Source organism: Schistocerca serialis, chromosome 8, assembly GCF_023864345.2.
Source record: "Schistocerca serialis cubense isolate TAMUIC-IGC-003099 chromosome 8, iqSchSeri2.2, whole genome shotgun sequence".
Lineage (NCBI taxonomy): Eukaryota > Metazoa > Arthropoda > Insecta > Orthoptera > Acrididae > Schistocerca > Schistocerca serialis.
In genome coordinates this window covers 134908909-134932749 of record NC_064645.1, presented here as the reverse complement: position 1 = coordinate 134932749, position 23841 = coordinate 134908909, and the positions used below count along the sequence as shown (strand labels likewise).

Genomic DNA, 23841 nt, shown 5'->3' with positions numbered 1-23841 from the left:
CCGTGGTACCGTGGACTTAAGTGCGTGATTCAACTTGATACGTTCACCCGTTCCTTAGAAGAAGGAGTCTTAACTGACGGACAGACAGTCGAATAACCAATGCCCAAATATGTACAGGGTGGTCCATTGATCGTGACCCGGCCAAATATCTCACGAAATAAGCGTCAAACGAAAAAATTACAAAGAACGAAACTTGTCAAACTAGAAGGGGGGAACCAGATGGCACTATGGTTGGCGCGTTAGATGGCGCTGCCATAGGTCAAACGGGTATCAACTGCATTTTTAAAAAATAGGAACCCCCATTTTTATTACATATTCATGTAGTACGTAAAGAAATACGAATGTTTTAGTTGGACCACTTTTTTCGCTTTGTGATAGATGGCGCTGTAATAGTCACAAACATATGGCTCACAATTTTAGACGAACAGTTGGTAACAGGTAGGTTTTTTAAATTAAAATACAGAACTTAAGTATCTTTGAACATTTTATTTCGGTTGTTCCAATGTGATACACGTACCTTTGTCAACTTATCATTTCTGAGAACGCATGCTGTTACAGCGTGATTACCTGTAAATACCACATTAATGCAATAAATTCTCAAAATGACGTCCGTCAACCTCAATGCATTTGGCAATACGCGTAACGACATTCCTCTCAACAGCGAGTAGTTCGCCTTCCGTAATGTTCACGCATGCATACACAATGCGCTGACGCATGTTGTCAGGCGTTGTCGGTGGATTACGATGGCAAATATCCTTCAACTTTCCCCACAGTAGGAAATCCGGGGACGTCAGATACGGTGAACGTGCGGGCCATGGTATGGTGCTTTGACGACCAATCCACCTGTCATGAAATATGCTATTCAATACCGTTTCAACCTCACGCGAGCTATGTGCCGGACATCCATCATGTTGGAAGTAAATCGTCATTCTGTCATGCAGTGAAAATCTTGTAGTAACATCGGTAGAACATTACGTAGGAAACCAGCATACATTGCACCATTTAGATTGCCATCGATAAAATGGGACCAAATATCCTTCCTCCCATAATGCCACACCATACATTAACCCGCCAAGGTCGGGGATGTTCCACTTGTCGCAGCCATCTTGAATTTTCAGTTGGCCAATAGTGCTTATTATGCCGGTTTACGTTAACGCTGTTGGTGAATGACGCTTCGTCGGTAAATAGAACGCGTGCAAAATATCTGTCATCGTCCCGTAATTTCTCTTGTGCCCAGTGGCAGAACTGTACACGACGTTATAAGTCGTCGCCGTGCAGTTCCTGGCGCATAGAAATATGTTACGGGTGCAATCGATGTTGATGTAGCATTCTCAACACCGCAGTTTTTGAGAAACCCGATTCTGATACTGATTTGCGGATTAGCCGCGACAGCAGCTGAGACACCTACTTGGGCATCATCATTTGTTGCAGGTTGTGGTTGTCGTTTCACATGTGGCTGAACACTTCCTGTTTCCTTAAATAATGTAACAATCCGGCGAACGGTCCGGACACTTGGATGATGTCCGATACCGAGCAGCATACATAACACACGCCCGTTGGGCATTTTGATCACAATAGTCATACATCACATCGACCTTTTCCGCAGTTGGTAAACGGTCCATTTTAACGCGGGTAATGTATCACGAAGCAAATACCGTCCGCACTGGCGGAATGTTACGTGATACCACGTACTTATACATTTGTGACTATTACAGCGCCATCTATCACAAAGCGAAAAAAGTGGTCCAACTAAAACATTCATATTTCTTTACGTACTACACGTAAAAGTAATAAAAAATGGGAGTTCCTATTTAAAAAACCGCAGTTGATATCCGTTTGACCTATGGCAGCACCATCTAGCGGGCCAACCATAGCGCCATCTGGTTTCCCCCTTCAAGCTAGACGAGTTTCGTTCTTTGTAGTTTTTTCGTTTGATGCTTATTTCGTGAGATATTTGGCCCGGTCACTATCAGTGGACCACCCTGTATATATTGCTTTTGCGTGATATAATTACAGACTAGCAGTTTTCAGTTTGTTTCTCGTACATGTAATGTGAAACTTGCTTCTTGCCGAATTTCAGGAGTCTACGTCAACGGTAAGTACCATACAGGTTTGACTTAGAATCTTTTTCACACCGCAGAGGGACCATAGACCTTAGTATGTAACACAATTTTGAACCTGATACGCCTATACTTTCCTGAGAAAAAGGGGTCTTAATAGACCGACGGACAGACTGTCGGAAAACAAATGACAAAAAATTAAGTTTCTCGTGTGAGATAATTACAGATCACCAATTTTAGGATCTTTTCCTTTACTTCTCCTGTGGAATGTTGCTTCGTGCCAAGTTTCATGATCCTACGAAAATGGGACATACCCTATCAGTTTTCATGTGTGAGTTTGTGAGCATAAATATGGGTGACATAAATGGCCGTATCTTCTGATAGCATTCACGTAGAGTCTTGAATTTTTCCATCGGCAAGCAACTATAGATCTTAGTGTGTGACATAAATTTTAGCAAGATATATCTACCCGTTTTGGAGGAAAAAGATTCCAAACAGTTGGACAGACAGACGTACACATAGACGGACAACAAACAGATTTGAAACTTCCTGGCAGATTAAAACTGTGTGCCCGACCGAGACTCGAACTCATTCAACAAACAGATTATATAAGGATTTCGTTTTTACCGACTGAGTTACGGAACTCATTAAGAAGGACAAATTCAGATGCTTAATGAAGCACCTCCAGAATAAAAATTAGTTAATGTAGGTTTAGTTCAAGGAAAAGGGGTCTGATTTGTGGTAGGGGATTTGGTGGTCGCCTGTTGGTTAATAGTTGGAGGCAGTACGAGCACCAGCCTGCTACAGACTGAGCTGAGGGAGTTCAGTGTAACACGAGTCTTACGAGACGTCGGAACGCTTCCAGCAGCGGCGCAGCTGGTACTAAGCGAGCAAAACTTTCTTCGTCCATTACCGCCTGAACGCCCCACTGCCCCCCCCCCCCCCCATTCGCGCACACTGCCCACCGCACTACAACAACACTCCATCCTTACCTTCCCTTCCTCTCTTGGCCATCAACAGCTGTAGCGCTTAGCGTGTAACTAAATTTTAGGATGAAAAAGAATTTCCTTCAACAGTTTTATTTTTGAAATGATGAAAATATTTAATTTTTGTGGGTCCTTTACGAAGCCACAAACTCTTGAGTGAATGAAACTACTAGTACTGCTTATCTCTAACAATCTTTTTATATCTGGGTTGTTCTCAATCAGTGCTCATCATATATCGCACTCCTAACCCCTTCAGTTCTTTGTTTTTACTTTCATTTCTATTGTAGTTGAAAAAACACTTTCACCTCTACAAAGCTTGAACACCATCTTTCTTTTCCATGAGTTATGTTCGGATTGTGTGTGTGTGTGTGTGTGTGTGTGTGTGTGTGTGTGTGTGTGTGTGTGTGAGTTTGTGTTTGTGTTTGAGTAATAAAGCAATTCCTGGTGGATCGTCAGAGCAAACTGGAACTCTTCTCTGATAAAAAAAATTTAAATATCCACTGTGAGGAATCGACAATTACTACAAAAAATTCTTCTCGTGCACTACTCCTGTCCCTAGCAGCATTTGGTTCACCTGCTCCCAGCACCTCGTTTTGAAATCAACAAATTTAAAGCCTGTGCACTGTACTCTTGGTTGGTAAATCATTTGTTTGTTGGACGCACTACTTCTGAACCGACAGAAATTGGAGGACTTCAAGCTGCCAATGCTTTGTATCTGACCACTGCCACTAATAATAATTATTATTATTCTAATCCTGCGGACAGCACTATAGTAACAATTACGTATTTACTGTTTTGTCCTGCTGTTTGTTAGTTCGTATATCTGTTTCCAGATGAGTAATGGAGCAAGTTGTGGTCTATGACAAGAACTTGGGAAAGAGTTTTCATGAGCATAAGTTTTAATTTTTCTCGCTGGAGCCTCTGTAATGGTGAAAAAGCGTGTTGCCTCGCGAAGTCGCTCTTGGACTCTGCGACGCTTCAGACAGCCGGGTGTCACCATATTAGAAAGAAAGGCCTCTGCTCGGAGTTTCATGAGAGGTGTAAGGTGTGATAATGACGTCACATTGGCACCAGATTTCACCGCAATTCTGCGCAACGCCGCCGTGGACCTGTCAGACGATGAGAACGTCGTCACCGCCCCTCTTACCCACATATCACCCCCTCTGACGTCTCTGCTATGGAGGTCAGAACCTCGACACACATGGTTGAAATCATGCGGGTTTCTTATGGGTGGCCGAGGAAAACACTTCAAACACCCTGCCGCTCAGGATCGACATGAAAGGACCTCACGGGGTGGCATAAATGGCGTCAAAGAAACCAATCATTTCCTCGGGGCGTTAATTCCACACATTTCTCGGCTGAAAACGACATTTCGCAGTGCGATGAGCGACAGGAAGATGTTCTTGACAACCTCTAACACTGCTAACACCCTCGCAAGTTTCAACCCGTGCGTAAGGGTGTTATGGTGCTGCATCCCCATTGAAAGTGATCGCACCCCTTTAGGGTGTAGCGAGACCGCAATTTTTTGCTCTCGTGTAAAGGTTGGAACCACCAGCGACCGCTCAAAACCATTCCACGTATTTTTTTAAGTGAGTCGAAGAGCAGCAATAGGTACCTATCCTTTTTGAACCCCCCTCCCCCCTGTATTCGGCCCTCCTGTGGTGTTATCAGGCAGAAATGTAACCTTAACTTACGCGTGAATGAAACGGCAAAGAGTATCATACCCGGAACACATTTATAAAGACGTAAAACCCCACGAAGGGGTGTCCAGGAGAATTCCTAGCATCAGGCGCTAGAGTAACAGCGAGGCTGATTTCGTGTTGAAATTTCTAAAGGTACACTTGTAATGTGCGTTGGTGGCACTGAGGGTTTTGCCGAAATTGAAAATCTAAATTAATTGCTGACCCCATACTTAATTTTGGAGCATGAAATGCACACCGGGCTTTACAGCTTGTATAGTTGTAAGGAGTCAGGCAAATCCAACACCTTCCATGAAATCCCTGACATGATAAGCAAATCCAGTAGTATGTCACATAGCTCCGAATAAATCGTGACATTAAATTAACCAAAGTAATACGAGCAACGAGTAAGCAAATGGAGTACCACAGACTAACACAAGAATGCCTAAATGCATGTCATACCTTCCCACCGTGATACAGACGCAGTTACGAGGGGAGAAACGAGAACAGAAGCCGAGAGCAGAACCGTGTTAAGCGAGAAGGCCCTACGATAAGGGACGGACGGACACCCACGTCGCCAGCTAACTGCTAGGACCACACCACCCGCAAGTTTTAGCGTGAGACTTTTTCGCGTCTCTGTTACGTCAAGACCACCCCCCAGCCCATGTTAAAAGCTAGAGCCCTCCAGAAGAAGAGTATATATCTTACGATAACACAAAAAGGGCTACACCACCCGCAAGTTTTAGCGTGAGACCTTTTTCGCGTCTCTGTTACGTTAGGACCACCCCCCAGCCCATCTTAAAAGATAGAGCCCCCCAGAAGAACGGTATAGATCTTACGATAACGCTAAAAGGACCACACCAGCTGCAAGTTTTAGCGTGAGACTTTTTCGTGTCTCTGTTACGTTGCAAACTTTAAAAAACATTGCTCCACCACGAAAAGTATAACGTTTCTCATTGGATAGACAGAATTTTTGTAGGCGGAGCTTAAGGTTAACATTGAGACCCTGATTGGTCAGATGAAAACACAGCCAGATAGTTTTTTTAAACCAAGTTCGGTAAATTGTAGTAAGGAGAAGTTAGGAGAGAGTTGCTTCCGAGAGGGCGAGCTGGATGGAGCTCCGCCGCCCGTCGCCCCCTGACGAACACCGAGAACGTAATGAACGCAGGCGATGCCGCATTTTTCAGCGCATAAGGCTTCACTCAGAACTGCAGAAGTCTCATCTGTTACATGCCCTTTACGTAATACTAGTGCCGATCGTCAATTAAAGCTCATGGTGTTCACATTTGCCACTTGAAGTAAAAATCTGAAACTCGATGATTTTTCTGTTATATAGTTATTGAGAAGCCACATCAGCCACTGTAATTTACGACAAGTTAGATAAGTAATTAAAGATAATTGAGGGTCACTGTAGACCATTTTGATAGTTTTCTCTTTTGTGAAACATAATTTAAACCTAGATTATAGATGTGATATGGCATAGGTCATCCTTCGATCCATTGTAGAACTTGGAAACCCATTCAGGGAATATTCGTTCACATTTTTGTTGAACGCAGTTGGTTTTTACCGTCCTGTATTAAAACATTTCCTTTTATGAATAGTGCAATTTATAAACGATGTTTTGTGAGTAGAATAAAATTTCCAATGGTAAACTTATCTGACTTTTCGACGTTATTTTACAAGCTAACTAAAAATAGGAAAGCCTTGAACCCCTTCCACTAAATTTAGTTTGTATTAACATTCTTTTACAGGGAGTGCAGTGGAGCTGACGCTAAAATCATTAAGTATTTGGTTATATCATCGCTAGTCTCACTGAACTCTTCTGAATTCTACATGTCATGTGTGGTCTGGCGTCTCCTTACCAGCAACAGGACCCAGGTTCAAACTAGTCAATTCCCTAAAAAACACGCTCAGAAAGTCGTTGCGCGAAAGTGGTAGGGAGACACGATATAGAACAAACAGAAACCACGCAGAATGTGTAGATACTATGTAGTGGAACATAATTTCCTTTTAGAAACAAAGTTATTTTTATTCTATGTCCATAACGATAGCATTCGTGTGATGTGACCGCTAAATAGTCCCACTGTACTACCAAAAACGCTGCACTTATGTGATTTACGTTTTGACGACTTCAGCATCGTTACATTTTATATCGGTTACTATTACTTATAATTTGCCTACAATACATGTTATGATCTATCATATACCAAACTTGCCAGAGAAGTGGTCCGATTTCATTAATCTCTTGTTGCAAACCACTGAATTTTACTTGATGAACCGTTACGTTTCATGCACCGATGAGGAAAAACAATATTTACGGAAGCGCAGACAACAGAGAATCGTATTACCAGTTATTTACGTATTTTAAGTGCGATTACTATATGCCTTACATTGCCATGTTCTGTGAATAGTTCAAATGGCTCTGAGCACTATGGGACTTAATATCTGAGGTCATCAGTCCCCTGGAACTTAGAACTACTTAAACCAAATTAACCTAAGGACAACACACACATCCATGCCCGAGGCAGGATTCGAATCTACGACCGTAGCGGTCATGCGTTTAAAGACTGAAGCGCCTAGAACCGCTCGGCCACTCCGACCGGCGTTCCATGAATGCATGTATGATATATTGACGTGCCATTCGTACCTAAATTTTCTTCCTCAGTTACGTCTATCACTTCGTTCGTAAACATAGATATGTATAATTGCGTAGGCTTCCGCGGCCAGAGTCAGTCGACATTAAAGTTTTTACATTATGACGCGGTACCACACACAGGAAACTTTTATGTCGTCAGAGAAATGTACATTAGAATATGTATAAGTGTAAAGATCATATTGCATACATCTACTGTATTTGATGAAGCTGCTGTATTTCTGTATAGCGGGCATTTGTATCACATTATATTTAAAGAATATGACGATATCCAATCATCTCTGATCATTTTATGTACATAATTTTATCGCCATACCATGTGATTTTTGTAACTGTTCATAATGATTGTCACATAAAATGCATACTTGGATTTCTACCTGCAGAGTGTTAATACCGTTTTACAATGTGTGTTTTATGTATACTACCTTGGCGTTGTGACACATGGATCATTAATTTATTTTGATACTGTAAGGCTCCTGTTGTTGTTGAGGTCTTCAGTCATGAGACTGTTTTGATGAAGCTCTCCATGCTACTCTATCCTGTGCAAGCTGGTTCATCTCCCAGTACGTTCTGCAGCCTACATCCTTCTGAATCTGCTTAGTGTATTCATCTCTTGGTCTCCCTCTAGGATTTTTACTCTCCACGCTGCCCTCCAATACTAAATTGGTGATCCCATGATGCCTCAGAACCCGTCCTACCAACCGATCCCTTCTTCTAGTCAAGTTGTTCCACAAACTCCTCTTCATCCCAATTCTACTCAATACCTCCTCATTAGTTATGTGATCTACCCAACTAATCTTCAGCATTCTTCTGCAGCACCACATTTCGAAAGCTTCTATTCTCTTCTTGTCTAAGCTATTTATCGTCGAAGTTTCACTTCCATACATGGCTACACTCCATACAAATACTTTCAGAAACGACCTCCTGACGTTTAAATCTATACTCGATGTCTCTTCTTCAGAAACGCTTTCCTTGCCATTACCAGTCTACGTTTTATATCCTCTCTACTTCGACCATCATCACTTATTTTGCTCCCCGAATAGCAAAACTCCTTTGCTACTTTAAGTGTCTCATTCCCTAATCTAATTCCCTCACCATCATCCGAGTTAACTCTACTACATTCCATTATCCTCGTTTTGCTTTTGTTGATGTTCATCTTATATCCGCCTTTCAAGAAACTATCTACTCCGTTCAACTTCTCTTCCAAGTCCTTTGCTGTCTCTGAAGGAATTACAATGTCATCGGCCAACCTTAAAGGTTTTATTTCTTCTCCATGGATTTTAATACCTACTCCGAATTTTTCTTTTGTTTCCTTTATTGCTTGCTCAATATACAGATTGAATAACATCGGGGAGAGGCTACAACCCTGTCTCACTCCCTTCCTAACCACCGCTTCCCTTTCATGTTCTTCGACTCTTGTTACTGTTATCTGGTTCCTGTACAAATTGTAAATAGCCTTTCGCTCCCTGTATTATACCCCTGCCAACTTCAGCATTTGAAAGAGAGTATTCCAGTCAACATTGTCAAAATCTTTCTCTAAGTCTACAAATGCTAGAAATGTAGGTTTGCCTTTTCTTAACCTAGCTTCTAAGATAAGTCGTAGGGTCAGTATTGAATCACGTGTTCCAGTATTTCTACGGAATCCAAATTGATCTTCCCCCAGGTCAGCTTCTGTCAGCTTTTCCATTCGCCCGTAAAGAATTCGTGTTATTATTTTTCAGCCGTGACTTACTTATTAAACTGATAGTTCGACAATTTTCACATCTGTCAACACCTGCTTTCTTTGGGATTGGAATTATTATATTCTTCTTGATGTTTGAGGGTATATCACCTGGCACATACATTTTGCTCACCAGATGGTAGAGTTTTGTCAGGACTGCCTCTCCCAACACTGTCAGTAGCTCTGATGGAATGTTGTCTACTCCCGGGACCTTGTTTCGACTCAGGTCTTTCAGTGCTCTGTCAAACTCTTCACGTAGTATCATATCTCCCATTTCATCTTCATCTACATCCTCTTCCATTTCGCCCTTGTATAGACCCTCTATATACTTCTTCCACCTTTCTGCTTTCACTCCTTTGCTTAGAATTGGGTTTCCATCTGAGCTATTGACATTCATACAAGTGGTTCTCTTTTCTCCAAAGGTCTCTTTAATTTTCCTGTAGGCAGTATCTATCTTACCGCTAGTGAGATAAGCCTCTACATCCCTACATTTGTCCTCTAGCCATCCCTGCTTATCCATTTTCCACTTCCACTCGATCTCATTTTTGAGACGTTTGTATTCCTTTTTGCCTGCTTCGTTTACTGCATTTTTTAGTTTCTCCTTCCATCAATTGAATTCAATATTTCTTCTGTCACCCTAGGATTTCTATTAGCCCTCGTCTTTTTACCTACTGCCTTCACTACTTCACCGCTCAAAGCTACCCACTCTTCTTCTACTGTATTTCTTTCACCCATTCTTGTCAACAGTTGCCTTAATGCTCTCCCTGAAACTCTCTACAACCTCTGGTTTTGTCAGTTTATCCAGGTCCCATCTCCTTAAATTCCAACCTTTTTGCAGTTTCTTCAGTTTTAATCTGCAGTTCATAACCAATCGATTGTGGTCAGAGTCCACATCTGCCCTGGGAATGTCTTACAATTTAAAACCTGGTTCCTAATTCTCTGTCTTACCATTAGATAATCTATCTGAAACCTGTCAGTATCTCCAGGCTTCTTCCATGTATACAATCTTCTTTTATGATTCTTGAACCAGGTGTTAGCTGGTATTAAGTTGTGCTCTGTGCAAAATTCTACCGGGCGGCTTACTCATTCATTTCTTACCCCCAAACCATATTCAGCTACTACGTTTCATTCTCTTCCTTTTCCTACTACCGAATTCCAGTCACCCATGACTATTAAATTTTCGTTTCCCTTCACTATCTGAATAATTTCTTTTATCTCATCATACATTTCTTCAATTTCTTCGTCATCTGCAGAGCTAGTTGGCATATAAACTTGTCCTACTTTAGTAGGTGCGAGCTTCGTGTCTATCTTGGCCACAACAATGCGTTCACTATGCTGTTTGTAGTAGCTTACCCGTACTCCTATTTTTTTATTCATTATTAAACCTACTCCTGCATTACCCCTATTTGATTTTGTATTTATGACCCTGTATTCACCTGACCAAAAGTCTTGTTCCTCCTGCCACCGAACTTCACTAAATCCCACTATATCTAATTTTAACCTATTCACTTCCCTTTTTAAATTTTCTAACCTACCTGCCCGATTAAGGTATCTGACTTTCCACGCTCCGATCCGTAGAACGCTAGTTTTCTTTCTCCTGATAACGTCGTCCTCCTGAGTAGTCCCCACCCGGAGATCCGAATGGGGGACTATTTTACCTCCGGACTATTTTACTCAAGGGGACGCCATCATCATTTAACCATACAGTAAAGCTGCATGCCCTCGGGAAAAATTACGGCTTTAGTTTCCCCTTGCTTTCAGGCGTTCGCAGTACCAGCACAGCAAGGCCGTTTTGGTTAGTGTTTCAAGGCCAGATCAGTCAATCATCCAGACTGTTGCCCCTGAAACTACTGAAAAGGCTGCTGCCCCTCTTCAGGAACCACACGATTGTCTGGCCTCTCAACAGATACCCCTCCGTTATGATTGCACCTATGGTACGGCTATCTGTATCGCTGAGGCACGTAAGCCTCCACACCCACGCAAGGTCTATCTATGGTTCATTGGGGGGATTGTAAGGTATGTTTCATAAAATCTGTTTTTAGACATAAGATTCAACTGCCCTTAGTGGCACGCTAGCAAAGCATGTAATGTACACAAAAGTACGTTGACGATAGTTATCTATCTTATCTTCGGGTGAAATTAGAACAGTGGATTTCTGCCGTAGTCTGAATATGAATGGAAGTCGTGCGGTTTACACATAAGATGAAGTGGTTATTTCCTGTTAGTACCATACCTACGAACACAGGTTTCAACAGAGTTGTATTTTTCCGCGTGTGGATGAACAGATGAAATGGTTTTTCCGATTCCATGCCGTAAAACATAGGGCATATACTTTTGAATAATTAAGACTGCCTGTGTGGAATGTAAATACACTTTCAGTTAAGTTTAAGATTTTCCGAAGTGTATATTCTCTAACGTAGTGCTCGTCGATTTTCATGTGGTTTTTTTTTTCTTTTAGATGCCGGAAAATGACTTAGAATCGAAATCGAAAAATCGCACTGCAAATAGTGGATAACTATACAACTTATTACGAACAATGTTTCCTTTCACATTGTCACTCATGATACATCGAAGGCTTTCACAGCTCATGTTTACTTACAGCATCATGTCTGAGAGCCTGCTGCCGATGTATACATCTATTTATTAACGTTTCATCTCGATCTCTACGATACATCTGCCGAATATCGATTTATGTCTGAAGACGTTGCCTGCAGATGAAGAGGAAACGTAGCAAATAATTTTATCTCTGGTGGGGCAAAAGGTATTTCCCATTGTAAAACAAAGATAACATTAATTTTCTCTTGTTTCGTTTGTGATAATTTTAGATACAAACACTAGACTGCACTGCTACATTCTTTTTCCTGTCATTATTGATACAAACACCAGAGTGCGTTGCTATTAAATGAAACGTCTCTGACATTGCCCATTGTCGATTCTAACCTTTTGCGAATATGTTTTCCAATGAAAAAACAAGGTTTCGTTTAAAAACGTGGTACAAAGGGAATTATAATTTAATAATAAATAAGTCGAATAATAATTTCAACGCTGTTCCATCCGTAAGGAAGTGAGTTAACTACACACATCAAAAGAATTGTGCATCACCTTGGTTCCCAGAACTCCTGAATATCGACGTTGACTGTGGATATTGTATAAAGGACACGGTCCCTTTGACTGTTCATAGATGTCACTAAACCCGCCCAGAGATGTAAACAACCATGCATGAGCAGCGCCTATTAGACGGAGGGGATCCGACAGCCGATCAGTTCCAGTCATTCCACCAGGAAGGAGGTACACGGCTAGTGTTGTCTGTAGTGCATTCATACCTAGACGGTCAATACCGTGGTTCGATAACGTCCGCATTGTTACTTTGTGCCAGGAAGGGCTCTCAACAAGGGAAGTGTCCAGGCGTCTTGGAGTGAACCAAAGGGATGTTGTTCGGACATGGATAAGATACAGGGAGACAGGAACTGTCGATGATATGCCTCGGTCAGGCCGCCCAAGGGCTGCTACTGCAGCGGATGACCGCTACCAACACGTCGCGTTACGACTCAAACTGCGCGCAAGAGGCTGCATGATTCGCAACTTCACTCGCGATGGCGAGATCCATCTTTGCAATCCCGACACCATGCAGCGCGGTACAGATGGGCCCAACACCACTGCGAATGGACCGCTCAGGATTGGCATCACGTTCTCTTTATCGATGAGTGTCGCATATGCCTTCAACCAGACAATCGTCGGAGACGTGTTCAGAGGCGACCCGGTCAGCCTGAACGCCTTAGACACACTGTCCAGCGAGTGCAGCAAGGTGGAGGTTCCCTGCTGTTTTGGGGTGACATTACGTGGGGCTGACGTACGTCACCGTTGGTCATGGAAGGTGCCGTAATGGCTGAACGATACGTGAATGCCATCCACCGACCGACAGTGCAATCATATCGGCAGCACGATGGCGAGGCATTCGTCTTGATGGACGACAATCTGCGCCCCCATCATGTGAATTTCCTTCAGGATAACGACATCGATCGACTAGAGTTGTCAGCATGTTCTGCAGACATGAACCCTATCGAACATGCCTGGGACAGATTGAAAAGGGCTGTTTACGGACGACGTGACCCACAGTCCACCCTGAGGAAACTAGGACGAATCGCCGTTACGGAGTGGGACTACTTGGACCAACAGTGCCTTGATGAACCTGTGGATAGTATGCCACGACGAATCCAGGCATCCATCAATGCAAGAGGACGTCGTACTGGCTATTAGAGGTGCCGGTGTGTACAGCAATCTGGACCAGCACCTCTGAAGGTCTCGCTGTATGATGGTACAACATTGCACTGTGTGGTTTTCATGAGCAATAAAAAGGGCGGAAATTATGTTTATGTTGATCTCTATTCCTATTTTCTGTACCGGTTCCGGAACTCTCGAGACCGGGGTGAAGCAAAACATTTTGATGTGTGTATTTCAGAAGCGTTTTGGGAAAAGTGGATTTTCAACGAACTGCTTGAAGTTTTATGGGCAGTCATGCAGAGGAGATAAGGTCTGCTAGTGTGCTGCCTCTCGAATACGACGACTGTAGAACTTGTGTACAGAGAATTTTACGTAAATGCAAATTTCATATATTACATACCTCGAATGTGGAAAAAAAAATTAAAAAAAAATAAAACCTACCTTAAGCGTCCCAGGTCGTGGGACGAAATGTAACAACGAAGTGGATGACAGTTCAGTCCTGTAGCTTCAAAGAAGTGTTCAGTTATTTCGCAATTACGGTCGAATTTGAATTCGATTTGCTAATGGTGTGTAGTGACTTCTGGCGCTCCCTGTACATCTACCACGAGCGCGTAAGATTTAACTGAATATTGGAACCGTAGTATAATACTTTAGCAATGTGGTTACAGAAAAAAAGTAATGCTAGATAATGCACTGTTACATTGTATATTTCCCAGTAAGTTGGATTTGGTAACTATTTTTAGAGACTTTTGGCGCACCCTGTACATCGACCACGACCTCTAACGCGTATGTTTTAACTGAAGTGTTGGAACCGTAGTATGATATTTCAGAAATAGAAACAAGTATTGCTAAATGATATAATGTTATATGGTGATTATATAATAATAAATGTCACAGTAAGTTTCAGAATGAGATACTGTAGTAATAATAGTTTTCCCATACATGATATCGCAGAGCCTGTCTTACTTTGAATTACGATGCAAAATCCGTTTGAAAATGCAGACACCGCGGCGACTACATCCATTATGAAATACATTAAATGTACTCGCACCTGCGAATATGGGCAAGAGTCAGCTGTATCATGAATGACGACGGTGAAAATTTGCACCGGACCGAACAACACTTTTCCGCCGGCCGCGGTGGCCGAGCGGTTCTAGGGCTTCAGTCTGGAACCGCGCGACTGCTACGGTCGCAGGTTCCAATCCTGCCTCGGGCATGGATGTGTGCGATGTCGTTACGTTAGTTAGGTTTAAGTAGTTTTAATTTCTAGGGGACCGATGACCTCAGATGTTAAGTCCCATAGTGCTCAGAGCCATTTGAACCATTTCAACGCTTTTCGGCTTGTGAGGAGCGGTCGCCTTATCATTTGGGTATCCCAGCACGACTCACGGCCGCACCAAAACTTCCATATGTCCTCAATCACACGTGTACAGCCTGTATTCGTACATCAATTACATACAGGTCAGACATTTTAATTGAAAGTCGCTTGCGCGGTGTCGTTGGATAAATACGATATAGCAGTGCCTATGGTACTCTGAATTAAAATACAAAGTCCCTTTTGATATGCCGTAAGTCGTGCAGGAGTAGTCAAATGGCAAGGCGACCGCTCGGGGTAAGTGGGAAATCTGTTTTCGGATCCTGGTCCGGCACAAATTTTCTCTGTCGTCATTCCATTATACAGTTGACTGTTGTCCACATTCGCAATTGTGAGTACATTTAAAGTTTTCACACATGTTACTGATTCAGTATAACTACGTCGTCAGAATGCTTTTTAGTGATTTTACAGTTGTACTCAACTACTTCATATTGTCCACGTTTCTCATCGTTAATGAACGTATCTGCTAATCTCAGCACTAAAATTGTTTGATACATGAAAGGTGGGGTGGTGCTTTAGTCATGTTGTCGTAGTGCAACCTGTCAAATGACTTATTCAGCCAGTTATAGACCTATTTTCGCCGCACGGGATTAGCCGAGCGGATCATGATACAGGGTGATTCAAAAAGAATACCACAACTTCAGGAATTTAAAACTCTGCAACGACAAAAGGCAGAGCTAAGCACTATCTGTCGGCGAATCAAGGGAGCTATAAAGTTTCATTTAGTTGTACATTTGTTCGCTTGAGGGGCTGTTGACTAGGCGTCAGCGTCAGTTGATGCTAAGATGGCGACCGCTCAACAGAAAGCTTTTTGTGTTATTGAGTACGGCAGAAGTGAATCGACGACAGTTGCTCAGCGTGCATTTCGAACGAAGTATGGTGTTAAACCTCCTGATAGGTGGTGTATTAAACGTTGGTATAAACAGTTTACAGAGAATGGGTGTTTGTGCAAAGGGAAAAGTTCTGGACGGCCGAGAACGAGTGATGAAAATGTAGCACGCATCCAGCAAGCATTTGTTTGCAGCCCAGAACAATCGACTCGCAGAGCTAGCAGAGAGCTGCAAATTCCACAATCAACTGTGTGGAGAGTCCTACGAAAAAAGTTAGTTATGAAACCTTATCCCGAGGCGATGGATCGGCCGCCAGGCAGCCCGTGACAGAGCACTTCATCACTGGCCTCCAAGAAGCCCTGATCATACCCCCTGCGATTTTTTCTTATGGGGATATGTTAAGGATATGGTGTTTCGGCCACCTCTCCCAGCCACCATTGATGATTTGAAACGAGAAATAACAGCAGCTATCCAAACTGTTACGCCTGATATGCTACAGAGAGTGTGGAACGAGTTGGAGTATCGGGTTGATATTGCTCGAGTGTCTGGAGGGGGCCATATTGAGCATCTCTGAACTTGTTTTTGAGTGAAAAAAACCTTTTTAAATACTCTTTGTAATGATGTATAACAGAAGGTTATATTATGTTTCTTTCATTAAACACACATTTTTAAAGTTGTGGTATTCTTTTTGAATCACCTGTAACCGAAGTGCAATCCACTGGATAGCATTATTTTAATGACGGAAACGTGTATCTTTTGGAGAAGTAAGAACATATCGAAATCACTTCGTAGTTCTCCATACTTGTCTCAAGAAGGCAAGTTTAATGTTCGATCAAATAGCTCATATAGTTCATCGAGTGGAGCAAAGCCCAGGATGAGCGTGACAAGATTAGGATTAATTAGCGTGGGGCTTAGGGCATCAGTTGGTATGGGATATTCGTTCCATAAAATGTACGAGGCGCTTGTACCAATTTTAAACAAGGAACTGGTGCAGAATCTTTTGTGTTGAAGTCACTTCCAGATGTAGCGATTACACGTTCGGTTGTAAGCCCGACGGACAACACAGGATTAAAACTGAAACTGTTTCAGTACCAGACTTGCCCATTTGTTGCAAAGTTCGTGCCCTTCTTGATTACCATGAATTTTCTTATGACGTCGTTGGAGTATACCCAGTTTTGGGACAGGAAATAAAGTGGTCTCATTATAAAAAGGTTCCAATACTCCTAGACCAAGTTGAAGATGGACCAGCAGCTGAATGACAGTTCAATGATTATTTCGGCACTTATGTCGTACCCTTATGAAAGAGACCAGACTTTACAAGATGTCGTCAAATTTTATCCCAGTATTGAGTACAAAGATGATAATGGAACTGTCAAAAAGGAGATAATGAATTGTTATTTCCTAACATTTCATGGAAATATCCCTAAAGATAGGACAAAGGAAGATATCTTGCTTGAAGGGAAATGGAGAAAATGGGTTGATGACGTGTTAGTTCATACCTTATCACCAAATGTGTGCCGAACAAGAGCCGAAGCTTTCCAAGCATTCAACTGGTTTTCAGAGGTTGGGGAGTGAGGCAAACTGTTTCCAGCATGGGAAAGGTTTATCATGGTGTACGTTGGCGCCGTTGCAATGTGGATTATTGGTAAGAGATTGAACAGAAGGCATAACCTGAAAGACGATGTTCGGCAGTCTCTCTATGATGAATGCAATTTTTGGATAAAAACCATAAAGAAACAAGGGACACCATTTCTGGGAGGAAGCAGACCAAACTTAGCTGATTTGGCTGTGTATGGTGCTCTGACTAGTATAGAAGGTTGTAATGCTTTTCCGGACCTTCTCGCAAAGACGAAGATAAGACCGTGGTACAGTGCAATGAATCAGTTCAGAATCATGCAGGAAGTGTCGCAATGAGCAGTTGATGATTACCTTACTGACTGCAAATAGTGACATTTTGAGATTATACATGCGAAACATTTCTGACCATTGTGGAAAATAGTCATTATTATGTGCAGCCATGCATTAATAAATGCAGAGTTACTACCAGTGAGTCAGTTTTGTTGAGGATATGTTAACGTGCATCGGTTATGGTTGTAACCCAGTGGCACAATTATTTGGAAAGTTTGTGATTTATATTTTATTGCATGGTAAAATAATCAAGATTGAAAGAGCTTTGTTCCTATTTTTAAGTTCCTGTTTATGTGATTTAGTTAAGGAAATTTCTTCAGGAACAATATTTATAATGATTGCTTGCTAATGTACAAAGAACAATAACAGTTATGAAGAAAAAAAAGGCGGTCTAAGGCGCTGCAGTCACGGACTGTGCGGCTGGTCCAGGCCGAGGTACGAGTCCTCCCTCGTTCATGGGTGTGTGTGTTTGTCCTTAGGATAATTTAGGTTAAGTAGTGTGTAAGCTTAGGGACTGATGACATTAGTAGTTAACACCCATAAGATTTCAAACACATTTTGAACATCGACGTATTTTCATTTTAAAATTCGAACAGTGACTGTTTTATAATCTTCACTCTTCTAATGACGCTGAACGTCTAGTCCGGCCAAAGTGCTGACTGTGGTGGAGGTAGGGGAGAGAGTCGCAGTGGTGAGGTAACACTTGGTCCGCCCGCAGGTGTCGTGGGTGCGCCACCGGGACCTGCACATCCTGACGGTGGGCTCGTACACGTACTCGAGCGACCAGCGCATCAGCGCGTCGCGCGTCGGGCCCGCCGAGTGGCAGCTGGAGATACGCTGGGTGACCCACCGCGACACCGGGGTGTACGAGTGCCAGGTCAGCTCGCTGCCCATCATGGCGCTGCAGGTGCGCCTCGACGTCGTCGGTGAGTACCCAGCGGGCACGCCAAACCTCTCTTGGCCCGAATATTTTACTCGATCACAGCAAAAGTCGTGTCGTAGATCAGATGATAGAAGGTTAGTTTGATGAATCATCCAGACCCTTTACCGACTAACTTTCTGATCACCTCAGATGTTAAGTCCCATAGTGCTCAGAGCCATTTGATAATTACAGAGCAATAAGTCTGTTGAACACTGGCTGTAAATAACATGCACGTATAGTTAATAACAGACTCTAAGAACAGTTGGCGCCCCCTCACTGGAGAAAATGGTTCAAATGGCTCTGAGCACTATGGGACTTAACATCTGACATCATCAGTCCCCTAGAACTTAGAACTACTTAAACCTAACTAACCAAAGAACATTACACACATCCATGCCCGAGGCAGGATTCGAACCTGCGACCGTAGCGGTCTTGCGGTTCCAGACTGCAGCGCCTTTAACCGCACGGCCACTTCGGCCGGCTTGGCGTTAAATAACAAAGTTTTAATTAAAACAGTCAAAGGGAGGACAGGACCATACAAATTTATAGAGAAGTATGAAAATGTTTCAGTCTCTCACCTACTTTACTTAATATGTATTCTGACTACATTGTTAGACAATGGAAACGAGAAGTTTACCCAGAAACGAAATTAATTCCACCCAGGAATGGAAGTAACTCCTACAGTCACACATTTAAATACTATAATCTTCGCTGGTGAATAAATATAATGTTACAAATGAAAGAGGATGTTTTACAATTTTTTCTGCATCATTTGGATAATAGGCAAACACCATAGCTCAGAAACATATATGCATATTGTAAGGCTCACCGGCCATTTGATCATCATCTTCTGTGCCGATGAAGATGATAACTCTTACGAAAATCGGCAAAAAGCCGCGAGCAACGAGTATAATGATTAGGGGCACTATGAATATGGTGCGAGACTACAAATTGGGAATGTGGGCCTCACGGGAGGCGTGCCAGAGATACGTCCTTGCAGACGCACTGTCCTCTGTGTCCTCGGTGGCTCAGATGGACTGCCGTCACGGTAGCTCAGCGTCAGAGTGTTAGCTGCTCTCTGTCATAAAAAAAACTGAGTTAATCTGTCAACGATTTACTTAAACGGCCGGCCAGGGTCGCCGTGCGGTTCTAAGCACTACAGTCTGGAACCGCGCGACCACTACGGTCGCAGGTTCGAATCCTGCCTCGGGCATGGATGTGTGTGATGTCCTTAGGTTAGTTAGGTTTAAGTAGTTCTAAGTTGTAGAGGACTGATGGCCTCAGACGTTATGTCCCGTAGTGCCCAGAGCCATTTGAACCATTTTGTACTTAAACGGGTGTCTTATGACGTCCGCCCCGAGAAGATGCAACGAACTAAAGCAAATAAAATGAGATTAAAAAAAAATGAAAAACATTGGATAGATTGTTTGCCATGTAAGCAGGAGATCTCGGGTTCGAGTACCGGTCGGGGTACACATTTTCAACTATCCACGTTGACTTATGTCAACGCCTGTAGGCAGCTAGGGGTACTCATTTCATTGAGAAATTATCTTATTTGTAGTAAAATATCCAGTGCGTTCTAAAATAATGCTCGTTCGAAAATCAGTTGAACAGGTATCACATTTCGAGTTATTAGGTTGTGATGTAAGTGATGATTATGATACTGACATTTGCTATACGTTAAACAAGTTTCAAATGATATGTGGCACAAAATGCAGAACATAAGCCAGTAAAACAGTGAAAGGCACAAACATCTAGAAACGAATGGCAACACCTACGTTTACATAAGGAAGTGGAACCTGCGCAATAACTAACAAAGTCCGAAGAAAGATACAGTCCGTTGAATTGAAAGTTTTAGTACTCCGACGAATCAAATTCAGAATTCTGAAACAATGAAGATTTAAATATATTCTGCGTGGTGACTATTTATTGATACAATGAAAGTGTCTGCAAATACACTACTGGCCATTAAAATTGCTACACCACGAAGATGTCGTGCTACAAATGCGAAATTTAACCACAGGAACAAGACGCTGTGATATGCAAATGATTAGCTTTTCAGAGCATTCACACAAGGTTGGCGCCGGTGGAGACACCTACAACGTGCTGACATAATGAAAGTTTCCAATCCATTTCTCATACACAAACAGCAGTTGACCGGCGTTGCCTGGTGAAACGTTGTTGTGATGCCTCGTGTAACGAGGAGAAATGCGTACCATCACGTTTCCGACTTTGATAAAGGTCAGATTGTAGCCTATCGCGATTGCGGTTTATCGTATTGCGACATTGCTGCTCGCGTTGGTCGAGATCCAATAACTGTTAGCAGAATATGGAATCGGTGGGTTCAGGACGGTAATACGGAACGTCGTGCTGGATCCCAACGGCCTCGTATCACTAACAGTCGAGATGACAGGCATCTTATCCGCATGGCTGTAACGGATCGTGCAGCCACGTCTCGATCCCTGAGTCAACAGATGGGGACGTTTGCAAGACGACAACCATCTGCACGAACAAATCCACGACGTTTGCAGGATCAAGGACTATCAGCTCGGAGACCGTGGCTGCGGTTACCCTTGACGCTGCATCACAAACAGGAGCGCCTACGATGGTGTACTTAACGACGAACCTGAGTGCACGAATGGAAGAACGTCATTTTTTCGGATGAATCCAGGTTCTGTTTACAGCATCATGATGGTCGCATCCGTGGTTGGCGACATCGCGGTGAATGCAGATTGGAAGCGTGTATTCGTCATCGCCATACTGGCGTATCACTCGGCGTGATAGTACGGGGTGCCATTGGTTACCCGTCTCGGTCACCTGTTGTTCGCACTGACGGCACTTCGAACAGTGGACGTTACATTTCAGATGTGTTACGACCCGTGGCTCTACTCTTCATTCGATCCCTGCGAAACCCTACATTCAGCAGGATAATGCACGACCGCATGTTGCAGGTCCCGTACGGCCCTTTCTGGATACAGAAAATGTTCTCTATTGCAAGTGGCTTTTTGCTCAGGGCTTTTTGCTGAGCTGACTATGGTTCAAATGGCTCTGAGCACTATGGGACTTAACATCTATGGTCATCAGTCCCCTAGAACTTAGGACTACTTGAACCGAACTAACCTAAGGACATCACACAACACCCAATCATCACGAGGCAAAGAAAATCCCTGATCCCGCCGGGATCTTTGTGATGGTCTGGGTAGATGTCTGTCTGTTACACATTACGACCCTCTTCAACTATCGGTGGTCTCTTTCATATAACCGACGACGTCGGCCTGTACACTTTTATACTGTACGTGTCCCTTCACGTTTCCACTTCAGTATCACATCGGAAACAGTGGACGTAGGGATGTTTACGAGTGTGGAAATCTCGCGTTCAGACGTATGACACAAGTGACACCTAATCACCTAACGAAGTTCGAAGTCTGTGAGTTCCGCGGAACGCCCCATTCTGCTCTCTTCATGGCCTGGAGGAATTAAGATTTTTTTAACTTGATTATGGGTAAACACTCATTAACGTACTCGTTAAAACAATCTGACTGAAACACTTACAAATTAAGCCAAAATATTAACTGACCCAACTATTAGTGCATACCTGGCTGTTACGAACAATGCCCATAAAGTGATTCGTGCTAGTTGCTGCTTGTGGGGGTGCTCATCTAGGTGGATATGTGTCGGCGCTACTCTGGGAGCAACGCTGACGAACTATAAACTAGGAAAGTGATTTATTGCTCATTATTGCACAGAAAATAGCAGAAAACTCAATTCTTTATAAAGCATCAACTGTTGTTGTTGTTGTGGTCTTCAGTCCAGAGATTGGTCTGATGAAGCTCTCCATGCTACTCTATCCTGTACAAGGTTCTTCGTCTCCCAGTACCTACTGCAACCTACATCTTTCTGAATCTGTTTGGTGTATTCATCTCTTGGTCTCCCTCTACGATTTTTACCATGTACGCTGCCCTCCACTACCAAACTGGTGATTCCTTGATGCCTCAGAATATGCCCTGCCAACCGATCCCTTCTTCTAGTCAAGTTGTGCCACAAATTTCTTTTCTCTCCAGTTCCATTTAATATCTCCTCATTAGTTACGTGATCTACCAATCTAATCCTCAGCATTCTTCTGCAGCACCACGTTTCGAAAGCTTCTATTCTCTTCTTGTCCAAACTATTTATCGTCAGTTTTTCACTTCCATGCACGGCTACACTCCATACAAATACTTTCAGAGACGACTTCCTGACACTTAAACCTGTACTCGATGTTAACAAATTTCTCTTCTTCAGGAACGCTTTCCTTGCCATTGCCAGTCTACATTTTATATCCTCTCTACTTCGACCATCATCAGTTATATTGCTTCCCAAATAGCAAAACTCAATCACTACTTTAAGTGTCTCATCACCCGTCTTAATTCGACTACATTCCATTATCCTCGTTTTGCTTTTGTTGATGTTCATCTTATATCCTTCTTTCAAGACACTGTCCATTTCGTTCAACTGCTCTTCATGGTCCTTTGCTGTCTCTGAAGAACTACGGTGTCATCGGCGAACCTCGAAGTTTTTATTTCTTCTCCATGGATTTTAATTCCTACTCCGAAATTTTCTTCCGTTTCCTTTACGGCTTGCTCAATATACACACTGAATAACATCTGGGATAGGCTACAGCCCTGTCTCACTCCCTTGCCAACCACTGCTTCCCTTTCATGCCCCTTGACCCTTTTAACTGCCTTTTGGTTTCTGTAGAATTTGAAAGAGAGTATTCCAGTTAACATTGTCATAAGCTTTCTCTAAGGCTACAAATGCTAGAAATGTAGGTTTGCCTTTCTTTAACCTATTTTCTAAGGTAAGTCGTAGGGTCAGAATTGCCTCACGTGTTCCAACATTTCTACGGAATCGAAACTGATCTTCCCCGAGGTCCGCTTCTACCAGTTTTTCCATTCGTCTGTAAAGAATTCGTGTTAGTATTTTGCATCCGTGGCTTATTAAACTGATAGTTCGGTAATTTTCACATCTGTCAACACCTGCTTTCTTTGGGATTGGAATTATTATATTCTTATTGAAGTCTGAGGCTATTTCGCCTGTCTCATACATCTTGCTCACTAGATGGTAGAGTTTTGTTAGGCCTGGCTCTCCCAAGGCTGTCAGTAGTTCTAATGGAATTATGTCTACTCTCGGCGTCTTGTTTCGACTTAGGTCTTTCAATGCTCTCTCAAACTCTTCACGCAGTATCATATCTCCTCTTTCATCTTCATCTACATTCTCTTCCATTTCCATAATATTGTCCTCAAGAACATCGCCCTTGTATAGACGCTCTATATACTCCTTCATCCTTCCTGCTTTCCATTCTTTGCTTAGAACTGGGTTTCCATCTGAGCTCTTGATATTCATGCAAGTGATTCTCTTTCCTACTAGGGTGTCTTCAATTTTTCTGTAGACTATCATGTATAAAATAAGTTGACACTCCTGATTAATTTTAAAATGGGTTAATATTTG

General features: G+C 42.7%; 1 protein-coding gene across 1 annotated transcript in view; it reads left to right on the top strand.

Moving 5' to 3' along the window:
- The window catches only part of LOC126416871 (opioid-binding protein/cell adhesion molecule-like), a gene marked incomplete at its 3' end in the record, with an annotated part of 952882 nt that overhangs the window by 471264 nt on the left and 457777 nt on the right, over positions 1-23841 (top strand). Inside the window, exon 3 of the mRNA XM_050084755.1 lies at positions 18151-18358. Within this exon, the coding sequence (XP_049940712.1) occupies positions 18151-18358 (208 nt within the window). The remainder of the gene's footprint in view (positions 1-18150; positions 18359-23841) is intronic.